Source organism: Hemitrygon akajei, chromosome 20 (assembly GCF_048418815.1).
Source record: "Hemitrygon akajei chromosome 20, sHemAka1.3, whole genome shotgun sequence".
NCBI classification, from domain to species: Eukaryota; Metazoa; Chordata; class Chondrichthyes; order Myliobatiformes; family Dasyatidae; genus Hemitrygon; species Hemitrygon akajei.
The window spans coordinates 53097282-53118718 of NC_133143.1; the positions used below are offsets into that span (position 1 = coordinate 53097282).

At 39.7% G+C, this 21437-nt stretch overlaps 1 protein-coding gene across 2 annotated transcripts in view; it reads right to left on the reverse strand.

Annotated features, from left to right (window-relative positions):
• The window catches only part of sacm1lb (SAC1 like phosphatidylinositide phosphatase b), a 74814-nt gene that overhangs the window by 5600 nt on the left and 47777 nt on the right, over positions 1-21437 (reverse strand). The window contains exons 10-19 of one of the 2 annotated variants that reach the window (XM_073024322.1): positions 21298-21384; positions 19547-19597; positions 19259-19327; positions 19091-19170; positions 15079-15177; positions 14786-14924; positions 13165-13234; positions 12662-12734; positions 9227-9320; positions 2328-2420 (exon numbers count right to left, since the gene is read on the reverse strand). In XM_073024322.1, the coding sequence (XP_072880423.1) occupies positions 2328-2420; positions 9227-9320; positions 12662-12734; positions 13165-13234; positions 14786-14924; positions 15079-15177; positions 19091-19170; positions 19259-19327; positions 19547-19597; positions 21298-21384 (855 nt within the window). The remainder of the gene's footprint in view (positions 1-2327; positions 2421-9226; positions 9321-12661; positions 12735-13164; positions 13235-14785; positions 14925-15078; positions 15178-19090; positions 19171-19258; positions 19328-19546; positions 19598-21297; positions 21385-21437) is intronic. The other variant, XM_073024323.1, reaches the window with a different exon arrangement.

A 21437-nucleotide genomic window follows, 5' to 3' on the forward strand; every position in this document is an offset into this window, starting at 1 on the left:
CTCACTTCCTGAAGAAGTGTATCCTGTCTGACCCAGGCACTTATTTATCCCAATGTTTTTCCAAATCTTCAAGACTACCTCTTTCTTAACTTCAACCTGCCCCAGCACATTAGCTTGTTCTAAGCTGACTACACATATCAGTCCATTCTATACTGAATTCATATTCATTAAAGTCCCTCTCCCTGGTGAGCAGTGAAGCAAATATTCATTAAGGGCCTCAAGGCACTTATTTTCTCCCTTTATCTTTATTTCTAGATAGTCTAACTTCACTCTAGTCATCCCATTCTTCACTTATGTGTAGAACACCTTCAGATCTTCCTTAATCCTACTGCCAAGACCTTCTCGTGCACCCTTCTAGCCACCTAAATCCCTTCCTAAGCTCTTTCCTGCCTACTTTACAAATCTTCAAGAGTACTCCGATGGGTACTTAATAATAAAGATGTCAAAGGTTATAGGGAGAAGGTAGGAGGATGGGTGTGAGAGGGAAAATATATCAGCCATGATAGAATAGTGGAGCAGATTCTTTCTACCAAATAGTCTAATTCTACTTCTATGTCTTATGAAATAAACAGACATTTATATGAAGTATTTTATGTTCCTTTCAGAATATCCAAGAACACTTTATCGACGCTGTTGCAAATGGAGGATAATTAAGGGTGAGAGGCAGCAGAAAGGAAACTATAGACCTGTTGGCCTAACATCAGTGGTTGGGAAGTTATTCAAATCGATTGCTGGGGATGAGATTATGGAGTACCTGGAGGACCATGACAAGATAGGCTAAAGCCAGCAAGGTTTCCTGAAACGAAAATCCTGCCTGACAAATGTACTGCAATTTTTTAAAGGAAATTACAAGCAGGGCAGACAAAGGAGATGCAGTAGACGTGGTGTACTTGGATTTTCAGGAGGCCTTTGACAAGGTGCCGCACATGAGGCTGCTTAACAAAATAAGAGCCCATGGAATTTCAAGGGAGTTACTAACCCAGGTGGAGCATTGGCTGATTGTCAGAAAATAAAGAGTGGGAATAAAGGAATCCTATTTTGGCTGGCTGCCTGTTACCAGTGGAGTTCCACAGGGGTTGGTGTTAGGACCATTGCTTTTTACAAAGTATGTCAATGATTTGGACTATGGGATTACTGGACTTGTGGCTAAATTTGCCGATGATACAAAGATAAGTTGAGAAGCAGGTTGTGGCTGAAGAAACAGAGAGCCTGTAGAAAGACTTAGATAGTTTAGGGGAATGGACAAAGAAGTGGTAAATGAAATAATATGTTGGAAAGTGTATGGTCATGCACTTTGGTGGAAGAAATAAACGGGCATACTATTATTCAGATGAGGAGAGAATTCAAAATGCAGAGATGCAAAGGGACTTGGGATACCGTAAAGGTTAACCTCCAGGTTGAGTCGGTGGTGAAGAAGGCGAATGCAATGCTGGCATTCATTTCTAGAGGTGTGAAATATAAAAGCAGGGATGTGATGTTCAGGCTCTATAAGGCACTCGTGAGACCACACTTGGAATATTGTGTGCAGTTTTGGGCTCCTTATTGTAGAAAGGATATACTGACATTGGAGAGGGTTCAGAAGGTTTACGAGAATGATTCTAGGAATGAAAGGGTTACTGTATGAGGAACGACTGGCAACTCTTGAGCTATATTCCCTGGAGTTCAGGAGAACGAGGGGGGAATCATAGAAACATTCAGAATGTTAAAAGGCCTGAACAGATTAGATATGGCAAATTTATTTCTCATGGTAGGGGAGTCTAGGACAAGAGGGCACGACTTCAGGATTGGAGGACATCCATTTAGAACAGAGATGCGGAGAAATTACTTTAGTCAGTGGATGGTAAATCTGTGCAATTTGTAACCACAAGCGGCTGCGGTGGCCAAGTCATTGGGTGCATTTAAGGCAGAGATAGATAGGTTCTTGATTAGCCAGGGCATTAAAGGGTACGGGGAGAAGGCAGAAGGGTATGGGGAGAGGGGATGACTGGAAGATTTGGATCAGCCCATGATTGAATGGCAGAGCAGACTCGATGGGCTGAATGGCCTACGTCAGCTCCTTTATCTTATGGTCTTATAATTAGCAGCTAATTCACACAAAAGTTCCCAGTCAGTCATGTGGCGAAAATTTTTTTTTAAACTTTGTGTTAAGTTGTGTGAGGGATGGACATTGCCTAACCAAAGTAGCATAAAATAATATTAATAGTACTTTAAAAAATGTTTTAAAAACAAAAACATTATTAAACAATGTAAAAAGTTTTTACAAAATTACAGTTTTTAAGTGTCTTAGAAGAGATATTTTTAAAAATTCACAGCTATTCCAAACTCACCGCTAGAAACCTCCACTCTTTCGGATCATGTAAAAATGCAAAAGTATCTGCCTCATCCACAACATAGTTTCCAAGAAACAGATCTATTGAATCCTAGAAGAGGCGTAAATATATATGCATTAGCAAACAGAAACCGGATTTCTTCAAAAAGGAGTTCCATATAGCATATTTTATTTCTCATTCTGCATACCTAGGCACATGACTAGGAAATGAAATAAAAATCAGTAAATTGGTTTATTATTGTCACATGTGCTGAGTTACAACGAAAGATTTTGTTTTGAATGCCATCCAACCAGATCATTTCATCCTATCAGTACATCGAAGCAGTACAAAGGAGAAGCAATTACAGAAGTGATAGTTACAGGGAATGTGCAGTGCAGGTAGTCAATAATGTGCAGGCATGATGAGATAGATTGTGAGGTCAAGAGTTCACCTCATCATACAGCAAGTCCCAGGTGATCTAAAATAAAAGGAGAAAATGCAGGAAATATACAACAGATGATGTAGAATTACAAGGGGTGATTGATAAGTTTGTGGCCTAATGTAGAAGGAGCCAATTTTAGAAAACCTAGCACATTTATTTTTCAACATAGTCCCCTCCTACATTTACACACTTAGCCCAACGGTCATGGAGCATATGGATCTTGGACCTCCAGAAAGTGTCCACAGCATGGGTGATTGATAAGTTCATGGCCTAAGGTAGAAGGAGGTGAGTTATACAGCTCTCGTTACATGCACATGCAGTTCAACTCTGAGTAATTATGCAGAAAGTTTGAAGTTAGTAACTCATCTCCTTCTACCTTAGGCCACAAACTTATCAATCACCCCTCGTATAATGGAGTCACAGTTCAATATTTGGCCTGAAGCATTGACTGTTCATTTTCCTCCATAGATGCTGCACCGAGTTCCTCCAGCATTTAGTGTATATTGAGCTGAGATAGAATGCATCGAGAGAGAAACAGTTCACAGGTAAGATCTTTGACCTGAAATATTAGCTTTTGGTTCTCTGTTCACAAATGTTGTTTGATCTGCTAAGTATTCCTAATAATTTCTACTTTTATTACAGCCAGTATAATAGTCATTCAAATAATGAAGGAATGGATTCCAGTTTTTTTGTGCTGTCTGTTGTCTTATGCTATCTTCCTTATTCTTTGGAAATGAGACTTGGAATCCTTTACATCCTCCTTGGTCTAATAGTTCATATGTAAAACTGTAACCTCCATAATACAGCAGTTTCTCAACACTGTTCTCAAATGTCAGAATAGACTAATGTGCTCATGTCACTGAATTGAGATTTGAACTCAATTCTTGACTCAATCATTTGGATCAGAAAGATGGGAAGAAGATTAGAATAAAGAAATCCAATGTTTCTAGAAAGTAATGGGTGAAAATTTTTTCTTGATGATTAAGAATGAAACATTACAACTGAGGGGCTGTAATTATTCATTGGAGCTGCCAGTTTGTGTTACTTAAAATCAAACAGCTTTGGTTGAACATTAAAGGCACAAAACAAAAATGGACTCATATTAGGACAGAATATATTAGGACAAAAAAGCACTCACCATGCAGATAGGAGGGCTGGTAGAAAATGATATTGATCCAGAAAGACATGGGTAACCTGTCAGATAGCCTCTATTCTATCACAACCCTGAACTTCAAGTGAGGAATGAGTTAAGTTCTACAAGGTTACAGTTTTAATTCTTGATCTGTATATGATTTGCATCAGCTCTATTGAATAAACTATGCCTTTCAATGGTATCAGTGTGATATCATCAATATATAAACAAAGCTTGGACCCGGAACAATGGTACTTTAACTTCAATAGTGGCATTAAAAGTATAAGTGGTTACTCAAAGTGATGATTCAGAATGCTGAAAAAGATGGACTTTACCCTCATGCTAAGAGCACAGTTTTATCAATGAGATTTATAGGAAGATGTTTCCTGCTTGGCTTGATGCCTGCCATACCTCAGTGCCCTTAGATCAGCTGCAGGGTCATCAAGGCAGGGACCACTTTCATAATCGATACTATTTCATCAGAGAGTAAAATACAAAACTTCATGGCAACACCTTTTCCAGATATATAAGATTACATCATTATCTGAATGAGAGACAAAAGGACGTAGTGTGACCACACCATGAATCAGTCACTGCCTAATCCACTCTGTTCTCCCTATCAATCCAGGTCTAAAGCAATTGCACCAACAGAAATATTGCTGCAAGAAGGTCAATACTTAATGACTCAAGAATCCCAAAATGACAACACCTCACATATTACCTGTTCAGCCCCAACCAATAGGATGAGTGGTATGCCCAAAGTACCATTGAACCTCCTTGGCTTCTTGACAAAACACACCAGGGATTTGATCAGAATAGTGCATTAATCATCAACAAGGCATTCTTGGTTTGTAAACTCCACCGTGCCTCAAAGGAAAAGAAGCAGGCACTTGAAGGCTAAAGTTCAACAGAAAACAACTGATCATGGTGGAAAGGGCACAGGTGATCTAGCAACTTACTGACAGCTCTGACATCTGGATTCTTCAACACTAACAAACTCATGTCCCAAACATCCAAAGACTCATTCTATTGACAGCCAAGAACAAAAGGCAGATGACACTGGCTGGAAGGGACACAATTATGACATAGTGTCCTTGACTGTATCATGCAGCAAACTATCCACCCTTACCTTGCCACCACCCCTGATGAAGAATACACAAAAGCTAAACACCAAATTAAAAACAATATGGTCTCTGGAATCAACAATATCCCCAATGAAGTTCAAAAATTTGGCAGAGAGCAACTTCAGTCACAATTTCTCAACTTGATCTCACATCCTTTAAGCATCCTCAAAGACACGGTAACCTGAACCAGATGCAAGAAAAGAAAAGAAAATCAGACTGCAGTAGCTACAGAGGTGCTATTCCTAGGCTTGACTCCCTGCATTCTGCTACAGGGATAATCTTCACCAGGGTCTTTCCTCTGCTGCCTCCATCCAGTGGCTGAAGAGCTGCTCTAGATTCACAGTCTAGATTCTCAACATCTACTGGCACAATGGACGTAGACCATAAGACAATAAGGTTCAGGAGCAGAAATAAGCCATTTGGCCCATCGAGTCTGCTCCACCATTCAATCATAGCTGATCCTTTCTCTCCCTCCTCAGCCCCACTCCCTGGCCTTCTCTCTAGAACCTTTGATACCGTATCCAATCAAGACCCTATCAAGCTCTGCTTTAAATACACCCAACAACACAGCCTTCACAGCTGCCTGTGGTAACAAATTCCACAAACACACCACCCTCCAGCTAAATAAATTTCTCCGCAACTCTGTTTTAAATGGACACCCCTCTATCCTGAGACTGTGCCCTCTTGTTCTAGACTCCCACACCAAGGGAAACATTGTTTCCACACCTACTCTGTCTAGCCCTTTCAACAGTCGAAAAGTTTCAATGAAATCTTCTCTCATCCTTCTAAATTCCAGCGAATACAGACCCAGTTCCTTGTATGCTAGTCATTTCATTCCCAGAATCATCCTTGTGTAATCTCCTCGGAACTGTTTTCAATGCCAGCACATCTTTTCTTAGATGAGGAGCCCAAAACTGTTCAGAATGCTCAAGGTGAGGCCTCACCAGTGCCTTATAAAGCCTCAGCCAACACATCTTGTATTCGAGACCTCTTGAAATGAATGTAACATTGCATTTGCCTTCCTCACCACACATTCACCTGCAAGTTAACCTTTAGGGTGTTCTGCACAAGGACTCCCAAATCCCTTTGCACCTCAGATTTCTGGATTTTCTCCCTGCTTAGAAAATAGTCTGCACATTTATTTCTGCTATCAAAGTACATGACCATGTACTTTCCAATATTGTATTTAATTTGCCACTTACTTGCCCATTTTCCAGATCTGTTTAAGTCCTTCTGTAGCCTTCCTGCTTCCTCAACCCATCTGCCCCTCCACCAACTTTCATATCATCCTCAAACGTGGCAACAGAGCCATCTATTCCATCGTCTAAATCACTGATATACAACATAAAAAGAAGCGGTCGTAACACCGACCACTGTGGAACACCACTAAGCCACCGACAGCCAACCAGAAAAGGATCCTTTTATTCCAACTCACTGCCTCCTACCAATCAGCCAATGCTCTAAACCATGCCAGTAACTTTCTTGTAATACCATGGGCTCTTAACTTGGTAAGCAGCCTCATGTGTGGCACCTTGTCGAAGGCCTTCTGAAAGTTCAAATATGTAACATCCACTGCATCCCCTTTATCAATCCTACTTGGAATCTCCTCAAAGAATTCCAAAAGGTTCATCAGGCAAGATTTTCCCTGAAGGAAACCATTTTGACTTAGTCCTATCTTGTTTTGTGTCACCAAATACTTGATAACCTTATCCTTAACAACTGACTCCCACATCTTCCCAACCACTGAGGTCAGGCTAACTGGTCTATATTTTCCTTTCTGCTCCCTTCCTCCTTTCTTAAAGACTCCAACTTTCTAGTCCTCTGGCACCAGTCCAATGATTTTTGAAAGATCATATCTAATGCCTCCACCATCTCTACCGCTACCTCTTTCAGAACCCTAGGGTGCAATTCATCTGGTCTGGATGACTTAAGTATGCTTAGGTCTTTCAGCTTTTTGAGCACCTTCTCCCTTGTAATAGTAAATCCACTCACTTCTCATCCTAGCTTGCTTTCATATGTCATCACTTCCCTCATAATGATTCTTTTAGTTGCTCTCTGAAGGTTTTTAAAAGCTTCCCAATCTTTTATCTTCCTGCTAATTTTTGCTTTGTTGTATGCCCTCTTTTTTTCTTTTACATTAGCTTTGACTTCCCTTGCCAACCATGGTTGTACTATTTTGTGATTTGAGTATTTCCTCCTTTTTGGAAGACATCTATCTGCACCTTCCTCGTTTTTCCCAGAAACTAATGCCATTGCTGCTCTGCTATCACCCCTGCCAGCATCTCCTTCCAATTTACTTTCGCCAATTCCTCTCTCATACTGCTGTAGTAATTTCCTTTGCTCCACTAAGATACTGCTACGTCAGACTTTACTTTCTCCCTATCAAATTTCAAGTTGAAATTTCATATTGTGATCACTATCTCCTCTGAGTTCTTTTACCTCAGGCTCCCTAATCACCTCCAGTTCATTACATAACACCCAATCCAGTATAGCTGAACCCCTAGTAGGCTCAATGACAAACTGCTCACATAGCCATCTCACAGACATCCAACAAACTCACTCTCTTGAGATCCATTACCAACCTGATTTTCCGAATTGACCTGCAGGTTGAAATCTCCCATGACTATCATAACTTTGTCCTATTGACATGCCTTTTCAATTTCCCATTTTAATCTGTGGTCCACATCCCAAATTCTGTTGGGAGGCCTGTATATAACTGCCATTAGGGTGCTTTTACCCTTGCAGTTTCTTAACTCAACCCACAAGGATTTAACATCTTTCAATCCTATGTCACATCTTTTTAATGACTTGATGCCATTCTTTACCAGCAGAGCCACACCACCCCCTCTGCCTACCTTCCTATCCCTCCAATACAATGTGTAATCTTGGACATTCAGCTCCCAACTACAACCATCCTTTAGCTACGATTCAGTGATGGCCACAACATTATACCTCTCAATCTGTAATAGTACAAGATCATCCACCTTATTTCTTATACTCCGTGCACTGAGCACTTTGAGCACTGTATTTGCTGCCCTTTTTAATTCTGCATCCCTATTGCACTGATACTTACCCTGCTGGCTGCAACTTTGATTGATCATCTGCTTGCCCCTCCTGACAGTCTGACTGCATGCTAAATTTGCTTTTTCACCATCTGTCCTATCCTAAGTCCCTTCACTTCGGTTCCCATCCCCCTGCCAAATTAATTTAAACCCTTCCTAACAACTCTAACAAACTTGCGTGCAAGAATATTGGTTCCCCCTCCGTTTCAGGTGCAACCAGTCACTTTTGTACAGGTCATACCTCCCCCAGAAGAGATCCCAATGATCCAAGAACCTGAAGCCCTGTCTCAGCCAGGCACTAATCTGCCAAATCATCCTGTTTCTACTCACTGGTGTGTGACACAGGCAGAGGCAGCAATCCAGAAATTACTACCCCGGAGGTCCTGATTCTCATCTTTCTGCCTAGCTCTCTAAGTTCTCTTTTCAGGATCTCTTTCCTTTCTCTTCCAATGTTATTGGTACCAATACATACCAAGACATCTGGCTGCTCTCCCTCCCCCTCCAAAATGCTGTGGACGCGATCCAAGACATCTCTGACCCTGGCACCTGGGAGGCAACATACCATTTGGGTGTCCTGTTCACGTCCACTGAATTCTCTGTCTGTTCCTCGGACTATTGAGTCCCCTATCATTACCACTCCCTCTTCTCCCTCTTTCCCTCTGAACCACAACCCACGCTCAGTGCCAGTAACCTGGTCTCCCCACGGCATTCCCCGACAGGTCATCCCCCACAACAGTATCCAAAGTGGCATACTTATTATTGAGGGGAATGGCCACGGGGTGCTCTGCGTTAACTGCCTATTCACATTTCCATTTCTCCTGACAGTCACCCAGCTAGTCACCTCCAGCAACTTAAGACTACTTCCCCTGATCGATTATCTCCTTACTTTCCTGTACAAGCTGACTTTCATCACATGACAACTTTAAGAGAAACGTAGGGAGCGGCATCAACTATTATACAGGTTCATTTTTGACTTCATAAAAAGTCTTTGTCTTTTTCTATCAAGATGAAACATGAAGCACCCACAGAAATTTGAGTTCATCTAATCTTTGCCACATTGTTGCTTACAAAAACAGAAGTGCACAAAAACCTGCATAGGAATGCACAAATATTGTTAATCAAGATCCATGGGAAAGTCATGCAGAATAATGTCTTACCTGTCTAAATCCATCAGAAAAATTATTCTTATAATATCTTATCATTGAGTTCCATCCATCCATTACAAGACCCCATTTAGTTCTTTTCCCTGTCCTACAGAAAATGTACAAATGAAGCCCATTAAAACAATGGTAGGTACTTAAGTTGAAGTTGTATGAGTAGTTAATGAGCAGCCGATAAATATAAAAAAGGGCAAAGAATCTAGTAGGTGGCAACTTTTTACATTTTAAATTCGGAGAAGATAATGTTACTTTTCCAAGTGATTTCAGTAATTGGGAGAAAAGCTTAAAATTAGATTTGATAATGGTGATAAATATGTAACATTGTGTTAGCAAATAAAGAGAAATGTTTCCTTGCAGCAGAAGGCAAAGTACACTAAAAGAGTTATGGGTGTTAGCAATATAATAATTTACACAATAGCATATATTGCCTAAAAGTACACTAAAAGAGTTATGGCTGTTAGCAATATAATAATTTACACAATGGCATATATTACCTAAAAGTACACTAAAAGAGTTATGGCTGTTAGCAATATAATAATTTACACAATGGCATATATTGCCTAAAAGACGAAAGAATGTTTAATCATGTTTAAACATGTGTAAATAATGGATGGAGAACCTTGCAAGGAAATGGAGATAAAACATAAATGGGACTGAACTTCAGAGCAATTTAAAGCTGGCATGGGCATAACCATCAGTACTATCACCCAGCAATCACAACTTTTACAATGGGATGAACCATCCAAAACACTGAGACAAAGATCATTTCCAATTTTCCTCATTGGCAGCCATTCTAATAACGTGCAAGTTTTGCCTGGTTATTTTGATACACACAGTATTGAGGTTCCACAGGAGCAACATGGTGTGATTTGTTTATATATCTGGGCAATTCCAGAACAGGGGAGTAGTGTAAATAGATACAATTCAACAACCATCAAGTAGAGAATTTAGGAAGCACTCCATTGCCCAGAGGCTGGCAGCAATGTAGAGGGCTGAAGTTAATGTATTGCTGCACTTCAGGAGGTTTAATGCTTACAAGCAGCAAAAACAACTGTAAAAATGAATACAGGAGCTGTGGGATTATCATTATCCCAGTCCCTGCAGCCTCCTCTAGCACTAGAGCCTTCTGAGATCCATTCCGTTTTAATTTTCTCCTCATCGACATTTCACTGCACTGTGGCAAAAGTCCCTTCAGCTCTCAAATTCCTTCACTAGTCCTCTTTTCTTCTTTAATATGCTCCTTTAAAACCTACTTGTTTGAACAAGGGGACAACAGAGCCTCGTTGCCTTCTGTGCTTTCAATGCCTTCAATACTCGCTTTGATCTCCAGAACAGAGGGGAACCATCATGCAAGGCATATCTCCCAATGATCCTTTGATCTCAGTACCTGAAGATGACATACAGGCTGCCTTCAAGCGAGTGAATCCAAGGAAAGCATCAGTCCGGAGGAGTACCTGACCGAGTACTGAACACTTGTGCCGACCATGTGGCTGATGTATTCACAGATATCTTCAACCTTTCACTCCAGCAGTGTGTGGCACCCACCTTCTTCAAGTAGGCTTCAATCATACCAGTGTCCAAGAAGAGCATGGTAACCTGTCTATATGACTATAGCCCAGTGACACTTACATCCATACTGATGAAGTGTTTTGAGAGGTTTGTTTTGAAGCACATCAGCTCCTGCTTAAGTGATGACTTGGATCTGCTCCAATTCGCCTACTGAAGCAACAGGTCTACAGCAGATGCTATCTCGTTGGCTCTTCACACAACCCTGGAACAGCCAGACAGCAAAGATGCATACATCAGGATGCTCTTTATTGATTACAGCTCGGAATTTAATACCATCACCCTCCAAAAACTAATCAGTAAACTCCCAAGACCTGGGCTTCAATACCTCCTTGTGCAATTGGATCCTGGATTTCCTCCCTTATAGACCCCAGTCAGTTCAGATTGGCAAAAACATCTCCTCCACAATCTCCATCAGCACAGGAGTGCTGCAGGGATGTGTACTTAGCCCCCTGCTTACTCACTTTACACCGATGACTGTGTGGCTAAGTACAGCTCCAACACCATATCCAAGTTTGCTGATGACAGCACTGTTACGGGCTGTATCAAAGGGGGTGATGAATCAGCATACAGGAGAGAGATTGAAAACATGACTGAGTGGTGCAATAACAACCACCTCTCACTCAGTGTCAATAAGACCAAGGAACTGATTGCAGACATCAAGAGAGAGAAATCAGAGGTCTATCAGCCAGTAATCATCGGAGGATCAGAGGTGGAGAAGGTCGGTAACTTTAAATTCCTGGGTGTCATTATCTCAGATGATCTATCCTGGACCCATCATATGAATATTATTGCGAAGAAAGCACAACAGCGCCTCTACATTCTCAGGAGTCTGCGGAGGTTCAGCATGTCGTCAAAAAACTTGGCAAACTTCTGTAGATGTATGGTGGAAAGTGTGCTGACTGGCTGCATTTTGGCCTGGTATGGAGACACCAATGCCTTTGAGTGGAAAATCCTACAAAAGGTAGTGGGTTCAGTCCAGTACATCACAGGTTAAACTCTCCCAACCATTGAGTGCATCTACATGAAACGTTCCCGTAGAAAAGCAGCATCCATCATCAAAGGCCATACTCTTTGCTTGCTGCTGCCATCAGGCAGAAGGTACAGGTGCTTCATCACTCACATCACCAGGTTTAAGAACAGTTACTAGACCGTAACAATCAGTCTCTTGAACAAAAGGGGATAGCGACACTCATTTAACGGCTCGGTTATATTGATGACTGTTATATTGTTATTCCATGCTCGTTATTCTTTGCTATTTGTTTATATCTGCATTTGCACAGTTTGTTTACAGTTTTATAGGTACTGTTTTATAGATTTGCTATGTATGCCAGCAAAAAAAAGCAACTCAAGGTTGTATGTGATGACATATATATACTCTGATAATAAATTTTACTTTGAACTTAGAAGCTTATCTGCTCTTTAGTGGCAAAATGATCTTTGACAAAAATCTTATGAACTGTCCTGGGATGCTCTGCTGTGCTAGAGGCACTACACACATGTTAGCTGTTGTTTAAACACATGCGGCACCATTCAAGCCGAAAGCCTTCTTCGATCTTATTTCTGGCTTGCTTATATTTGAACTTGATATTAAACTGTGATTATTTACATTTCTCTTCCTAAAGTGCAGAATGAAAATGCCATCTGGAACAGTTACTATGTGATGTCTATACAGAAGTTTTTCTATAATACTATAATAATACATAATACTAGATACAACAGAGAAATTTCAGAACACCAATAAATATAATCAAAATCAGTTTTTTTTCAAATCATGAAAAGTTGCCTTTTTTCTGTTTCACGCCAAAGAGAAAAAAACTGGATAAATTTACTACAGTAATCATACTTAATCTCAAAGATTATTACCTTGTAAAGTCAGTCTTTAAGGCCCCAGTTCCAGCATACTGTTTGGCACATGCATTCGCATTATCTGCCCATGCTATGGACAAATCAAATTACTGTTAAACTTTAGCAAAAGTAATAATTTCAGTGTTCAGTAAAATAACAAAGACTAGTTTCACTTTCAGCTAGATTGTCTGCCTTACATTTCTCTACTGCAATCCCTCACATTCAAAATGCATGTATTTCATCCAATAGTCCTTTTGGACATTTTTGAGTTGTGGTCTAATTGGGCAGTATTCATAAATACTGCCCAAGCATCACAGCCATTCCCACTCTATTTACACCCAATATCCACCTTAGTCAAAGCCTTGAATAACAAATAAGAACTCTCCCTTCCTCCATCATAAGTATCCTGCTCTTATTGGTGAAATCGGAGAATTCAGCTATCATATGGGGCGCACACGGGTCAAAACTGGAGAAGCCCACTCTTTCATATGAAAACATTTCAACAAAATAAACAAACTCACCATTTTTATAAATCTTTTCAAATTCTGCTTGCTCATCAATTCTTTGGCCAACATGAAGAACACCAAGCCTCTAAACACAACAGGAAGAATTATTTTAATAATTTAATGTATGAGCTTTGGGCTTGTTCTTGTTATTGCAGAGGAATAGGACTATGGAGTATTGAAATCTTGGCATCATTACATAAACATTGACTGTTTACTCTTACATTGATTCTGCTTGACCTGCTGAGTTCCTTCAGCATTTTCGGTGTGTTGCTTGGATTTCCAGCACCTGCAGATTTTCCCTTGTTTATCATCATACAGAGCTTAGTATGCATATACTCAAGAGCACTGAGAGCAGTTTTAGTCTTTAGGAAAGGATGAATATATACTCAGTGACCATTTTATTAGGTACAGGAGTGGAACCTGGTGTGGTCTTCTGCTGCTGTAGCCCATCCACTTCAAGGTTTGGCATGTTGTACATTCTGAGATGCTCTTCTGCACATCACTATTGTAACGCGCGGTTATTTGATTTACTGTCAGCTTGAACCAGTCAGGCCTTTGGTTATTGTACAGATAAAACCATGACACAGTGCGACTAGCCCCAACAGCATCTTGTCACCAAGAATACAATTACTTCTTCTGTGGAGGCTAACTCCTCAACAAGACAGGATGCAAATATGCTTTTAGTTTTTCCACCTTATTTCCGAAATAATTCAGTTTAACATTTTTGTTTTTACTTTGCACCGCCCCCTTTATAAGAGCAAAATACTAAACTAACGGGAGGTGAGAATGGGCACTGAAATCAAGAAACAAAGTTTGAAAATTGTTTTGTATGTTATCTCTGTGACCGTGTAGATTGCCGCTGGGTGCTCTGGTTTCCTCCTACATTCCAAAGATGTACAGATTAGTAAGCTGTGAGCATGCTATATTGGCACCGGAAGTATTGCAACTCTTGCAGGATGTCTCAAGCATATCCTCAAGCTGAGTTGGTCATTTATGCAAATGATGCATTTCAATGTACATGTGACAAATAAAGCAAATCTTCGAAATCTTCATTTTAAGTAGCAATTTCATGCATCCTCGGCATAAATATGCACCACAGATTTGATCTTTGGCGGTACCAGGCAAACTCAAATCATAACAGTGCAGACGACTATAAGTTTTCATCTCCAAATTCCTTTCCAAAATAAATAATAAGAAATCAATAATTTACTACCATTTACAAGAGGAAATCTGCAGATGCTGGAAATCCAGCAATTTTGTGTGTGTTGCTTGCATTTACTACCTTGATATTACAATCACTGAAGTTTGCAAAAGTTTTCTCTGCTCTGCAAACATATGCTTTCAAGGTGATACATCATACATTGGTCTCTCTCCTGTTCAAGAGCTGACCAAAATAAACAACTCTTTTACGATGCATATTATTAGGTACTACCTTTGGTTAAAATCAAAGATTGGTTGAATTCATTTTGACCCGTGACTCAGAGTAAAATTCAATTTAACAACACTTTTTTTTTGGATATTTTGGCTAATTTGTAGACGTTGCATTAATACAAGTTGTTGCTACATGCTGCTCTTTCTGAGTTAAAAGCATCTGAATGTTAAATCAACATTAAACAATTTTTAAAGAACTTCTAACCTGAAGCTGTGACTGAAGAGAACGACGTGCTACCAAACTTTGCACAACATTCGTTCGATCCAAGCAGTCAATGCAATTGGTCCTGAAAGTTCCATCCTGCTGCAAGACCATCTTCCCATCAGAATCCACCAAGAAATAACTGTTGCAAACAAACAAAGCAGAAGCAAGTAAACTTTTTTACAACATCAGGTAACTGGAAATAATCGAGACTTCTCTATAACAACCAAATATCCAACTTTAATATTAATGAACAGCAAAGGTTCTTTCTTTAAATAATTAGGCAAACTACCTACCCAAATTCATCCTGTTGATCTGCCACCCGATCCAAAAGAACCTGAAGTCGATCCCATCTCATGTGGCTGCATTCTTTGTGGAAATCAAATGCACAGTATCTGCAGGCATAACATTGAAGTTATTAGTAGACATAATAAAGAGATTAAAATAAGAAAGAACAATTGAGAATACAAAGTGTACCTCAAGATTTTCTGATACATTTAATTTTTTCAAAATAGCCTTTTAGAGATATTATTGCTTAATTTCTTCATCTTAAAAACAAAGCAGTAAGTTACCTTCAATATTCATTTTTCTGCGTGAAACAGCAGATGTGGATCAGACTGCCCTTTTTTATATTTAACTCTTTAAACTGTGAACAATGCTAGCAAAAAATCAATATTTAACGCACATCTCTGATACTTCAAGATGGTGGCATGGCATCTTCTTGAACTGCTGCAATCCTCCTTGTGAAGATACTCCTATGGCACTGCAGGTAGATTGTTCCAGCAATTTAATGATGGAAATACAGCAGTACATTTCCCAGTTAGGTTAGGAAATTTCACTGTGCTTTGAAATTCTGAGATTGGATCTTTGAAGTCGACCTGAGAGGGCAGAGGAGGTCTTGGTTTAACATCTCATCTAAAATATAGGGAACCAGGTAATGCACCACATACCCAGAAATGCAATGGATGTGAATCCTGGATATTCTGGGATTAGGTTCATGGAGTGGGACTTCAATCATTAGCCTTTGATTCATTCAGACAAAACCAAATGGTAGAGCAAGACAAGCTAATCCTGGGCACTAAAGGCTTCAGCTCTAAGGAACAGCCCAAGAGAAAAGGTATGCAGGATATAATGTCACAATTTTAGAGAGTGATGACTAATTGAATATTCACTGGATTAAATTAAATTGAATAACACTTCAAGGCTACAGAAACAGCATGTTTCTGCTCAGATTGTGATCACAAATAAATAGATTTAAACTGAGAATTCTTTACTGAGCAGTGATGAATATCTTCAAAAATGCCAATAAAATATTTGTGTGTCAGCCAATTTGCTGGTTGTTGTTAGTAACTGTGGGAATTATAGAGCTTGAACTGGCTGCCACTTCTTCATCACAACACTGAATATACTGCAAATATGGCTGAAATGTACATTCAGCTGACCAGAGGCCATAAATGGAACATTAGAAATGGTTTGTCTTTTTTATAAATAGGAAATTCTTCTGTTCTACCCAATATATCTCCCTCACTACCAACATCAATGGCACAGTAAATGGGCATGATTTCAATGCTGCCAATGTGCACAAGGTTGTCATATATAGCACTGCTAGGAAGTTTGTGATCCCTGAAGAATTTTCTCTATTTCCACATAAATATGACCTAAAATGTGATCAGATCTTCATGTGTCCTAAAACTAGATAAAGTATCACAATTAAATAAATAACACAAAAATCATTATATTTGTTCATTTATTTATAGAGATAAATGATCCAATATTATATATTTGTTGGAAAAAGTGATGTGAACCTCTAGGATTTTCAGTTCATTTAAAGGGGAAATTAAGTGTTTCAATGTGAGTGTGAGAGGTCCTGCCCTATTTAAAGAACATAAACCTGGGTCTTCACTAAAAATCTGATCTTCACCACACAGGCTTTTGAAAGAGTGCCATGCCCCGATCAAGGGAGATTGCTGAGGACCTCAGAAAAAAAGTTGTTGATGTTCACCAGGTTGGATACAAAACCATTTCTAAAGATTTGGGCTCCACCAACACACAGTCACTCCAAGAGCAAGGCGTGCAATATTCCAGGAGGTCAGGAAGAACCCCAGGGAAACATCTAAAGAGCTACAAGCCTCCCTTGCAGCAGCTAATGTCAGTGTTCATGAGTCTACCATCAGGCAAACACTGAACGACAGTTGTGTACGTGACAGGATTGAAAGGAAAAAGCCACTATTCCTCAAGAAGAACTTTGCTGCCCATCGAAAGTTTACTGAAGACCACATGGATAAGCCAGAAGGCTACTGAAGGAATGTTCTGTGGACGGATTTTGGCTTAAATGAGAAGCATTATGTTTGGCTAAAAGCAAACACTATGTTCCAGCATAAGAATCTCATCCCATCTGTGAAACATGATGGTGGCAGTGTCACGGTTTGGGTCTGCTTTGCTGCCTCAGGACCAGGAAGGCTTGCTATCATTGATGGAACTATGAATTCTAAATTGTACCAGCAAATTCTACAGGAAAGTGTTGGGGGCATCCATTTGTGAACTGAAGCTCAAGAGAAAGTGGGTCATGCAGCAAGACAACAACCCTAAACACACAAGTCAGTCTACTGAAGAATGGTTAAAGCAGAAGAAATTTCACATTTTGGAATGACTGAGTCAAAGTCCTGACCTTAATCCTACAGGGATGTTGTGGAAGGACCTGAAGCAAGCAGTTCATGCAAAGAAGCCCACCAGCATCCCAGAGTTGAAGCAGTTTTGTAAGGAGGAATGGCCTAAAATTCCTCCGAGCTGCTGTGCAGGACTGATCAACAATTATCGGAAACATTTGGTTGGAGTTATTGCTGTATGAGTGGGTCACACCAGTTATTGAAAGCAAAGGTTCACATACTCTTTCCAACAAATACATGTAATATTGCATTATTTTTCCCAATAAATAAATGAAAAAGTATATTTTTTGTGTTATTTGTTTAATTGGGTTCTCTATCTAGTTTTAGGACTTGCATGAAGATCTGATCACATTTTAGATCATATTTATGAAAAAATACTGTAAAGAAAATTCTACAAGGTTCACACACTTTCTAGCATCACTGTATATTTCTGCAGCATGTCACTGCATTCAGAAATTACTAATTACAAAATGTGTTGAGGCATGATAAGACAGGAATCTTAGGTCCCACACCAACAGGTTCAGGAACAGTTATTACCCTCAACCATGAGACTTCTGAACTCACTTCACTCACTCCAACACTGAACTGCTTCCACAACCTATGGACTCACTCTCTAGGCCTCTACATGTTCTCAATAATATTTATTACTTATTTATCTATTATTATTATTTTGGTTTTTGGTGTACATCACAATTTGTTGTGTGTTGCACATTGGCTATTTGTCTATACACATTGGCTTGTGTATAGTTTTTCATTGATTCTATTGTGTTTCTTTGTATTTACTGTGAATGCCTACAAAAAAAATCTTAGGGTAAAATATGGTGATATAAATCTACTTTACTACATATGATTCCTTAAGGCTGTTACAGCTGGGGGGGGGGGGTAGTGGGAATGAACCCCCCCCCCCCCCATCTAATAAATGCTCCCAATAACGTGCGGCTCAAATACCCTCTGACAACCAAGTCCTGCTCCTGGCCTTCACATGTAGCTTAGCTATTAAGCCAAGCAGAACCATTTTTACTGACAAAAGGGGCAAAGGCAGGTTACAGGCGTCTTAAAACCAGTCGATTTGGGCAGATGTGCTTCATCAGCCATGGTTGGCAGCTCATCTAGAAGGAAAACTCTGATCTCAAACCTTCACTGCCTTGTGGCTTTGGGAGTAAACCGAGAGGGAAAAATCTTGAGCTGGAGTCCTTGAGGCAGTCCTACGTTGAGTTCAATACAGACTGGCAACTCCTGCAATGCTGCTGGTATCAAGCAGTAGCAACCTCTGCCATTCCTTTGGATTCATCAGGTGCTTGGAGAGGGGCAGCTTGCTTCATAGGTAACAGCTTGCTCTCCATATTGTACTGCCCAGGCTTGCATATCTAGAGAGCTAGGATGCAACATCAATCATTGACCCTAACTGACAGAGGTCTCATCATATGTACTTTGATAATAAATTTACTTCAAACCCAAATGCTTGTTCCACTTTCCTTTTGCAAGAATAGCAGCACTTTCTGTTGAAATGTTTTCCTTCCTATACAGTAAATGGGCACACTAGGAAGAGGAATTTGTAAATCAAGTAAGCTACATTTTTCAAATAAAATGTATGCATAAAAGCTAGGAGGTGCTCAGTTCTGAAAATATTATGGAAACGTACTTAACCATTCCATTCCCCAAGCTTGCTGCCATTTTGGCAAAAACTTGCTCAAGAGATTTTTCAGGGCCTTTCTGATCAACCTGTTAAAAATTAATAAAAACAAAGCTTTAGAACTTTATCAAAGTTAGTATTTTAGTATAGATATATTAAATAAAAGCAAATACATACCAAATTTATTATCACTTGCTTCCCATAGCTAATAAGTTGGGAATCAAAATGCCTTTGAAAGCCATCCATCTGCAACGAAAAACAAATAAAATGCTTATTATCCTCTTTAATGATAAATCCAGTTAAAAACACCACAACTTTAGAGCACTTTTTAATGCATCAAAACATCCCAATGATCTAGGTAGTGCACTAATGCTCTAGAACTGTTCTCTATGACTGCAGTGGTTGTTAACAGGACAAGCAATTTGATGCGGCACACTGACACGTTCTGCAAACTTCTACACTTACCGCACGGAGCGCAATTTGCTGCCCAAGTACTGTATTGTTAGACAAACATTCCTGGAGGGATGAAAATGCCAATTTCTGAGCCAAAACAAAACATTTTCCCTATTTCTAGTACTTAACAAAGAGTACAAGTATCATGGCTGTATTAGACTGAGACTTAGGGAAAAACACTATGTGAAAACTTTACTGAATTCAAAGTAAAATATTCACCATTCTTATACATGCAAGAGCTTAACTGACACTGACATACAACAGCAACTTCCATTTCTATACAGGTATCATGGAAATATCGATACTAAGCCATACAAGATATTAGGGTGGGTGTCAAGGTTTTAAAGTTTCATTGGGCCTCAAAAGCTGAAGGCACAGATACCTGTGATGGTTGATTTATAATCATGGATGAGAATTAAATCAGGTGTGATAGAGGGTTGTAGAGCTGAAGAAAATAAGTTGGATCATGCTTGATCCAGACTGCATTTTGCTTTTACAATCAATTATTTCTTTCAGCCGACGTAGTAATTGTGGCATCACAAACTCCAGGCATTTCTACCGTGGCAGTACAACCAGCAAACTAGACCTCAGGTACTGTATCCTGAGTCCCACCTCCACCACAGATTATCTGAATGGCATTTTGAAAGTTTGCTGCTCTCAAAGACTGCTGAACTGGTTTTAAACGTTCCTAATTATTGTAGATATTTAAAATTCATTCAAAACAATGAAAATCAAAATTATTTAAAGGCACTTTAATGAACTAAAAGCACTAAGATCAAGTAAAATAAAAGATAAACCTCTTCTATCCATTCAATCTAATTTAGTGACCCTTTCAAATGGGCCAGTCGTGAAACAGATGCAAAGAGCATCTGATTTCTCAGCTCAGCACGCCTGAGATCTGCCTGTGCTCTCATTGTTGCATCCAGAGGCAGGGCAGGATAATAGACAGCAGGTGAGTAAATGACATGAGCTGATTTTGCTGGCAGTTCTTTATCAGACAGCAGGGGGGAAAAAAGCAAGTACACACAGGCCTGTGGAGGTTTGCCCAATGGACTAGATGGCAGTGGTGAGAAGTTTTAAATTGAGGTTTTGTTGAAAAATTTTGCAGGTCAGCAAACATGGGGCTGCGAAGAGTGTGGGTGGATGGGGTGGGGGGGACTGCGATTTTTTTTAATGAATAGTGGAAAGAGGCAGGCAGGCCAGAAATGTGTAAAGCCCTCTCAAGCTCAAATAATGAGCAAGGCTTTGAAGAGCCTGGTTCTGAACTCAGAAAGTTGACAGTGTGAGTGTGTGGTTAGTCAGAGAAATAGTTGGTGGCTGGAGAATACAATTTGTTGCAGTCTCCCCAGGATTTACTTGGAATAAATCAGGTCTCATCAAGCAATCACATTGGACCAACATTGTGGCAACTTACAATAGTAGAACGGTCAAGAAAGGTGGGCAGAGGGGGTGGTGTAGATGGAGCTAGGTTCCCTGAGCATAATTGAAAAACCGACAAAGGATTATCTTCAGAATACATGCTAACTGCAGACTTCCTTACTTCAAGAATTTTGTTCAACTACACAAATTTACTGTCTTCTCATGCAAATCAATAGATTTAAGTCACCAATTATGTGTGATTCCATCTAGTAAAATATAAATTTAATCATCCCTGAAAAAAGCTTTCATATAACATAAAACCACACATATATCACAGTAGAACAGCTCACTTACTGCAGGGCAGAGATTAATGAAACACTTCATTATATTTGAAATGTACTCACATGGTTCATGGATTTACTAATCTGTGGTTTTGGTTTGTACCTCAAGTTTGGCCTCTGAGACCAGAAGAAGGGGATTGAACCTCGTGTCTGGAAAGCAGAAGTACATTTAATAGCAGATAATAATCAAGAATCATCTTTCT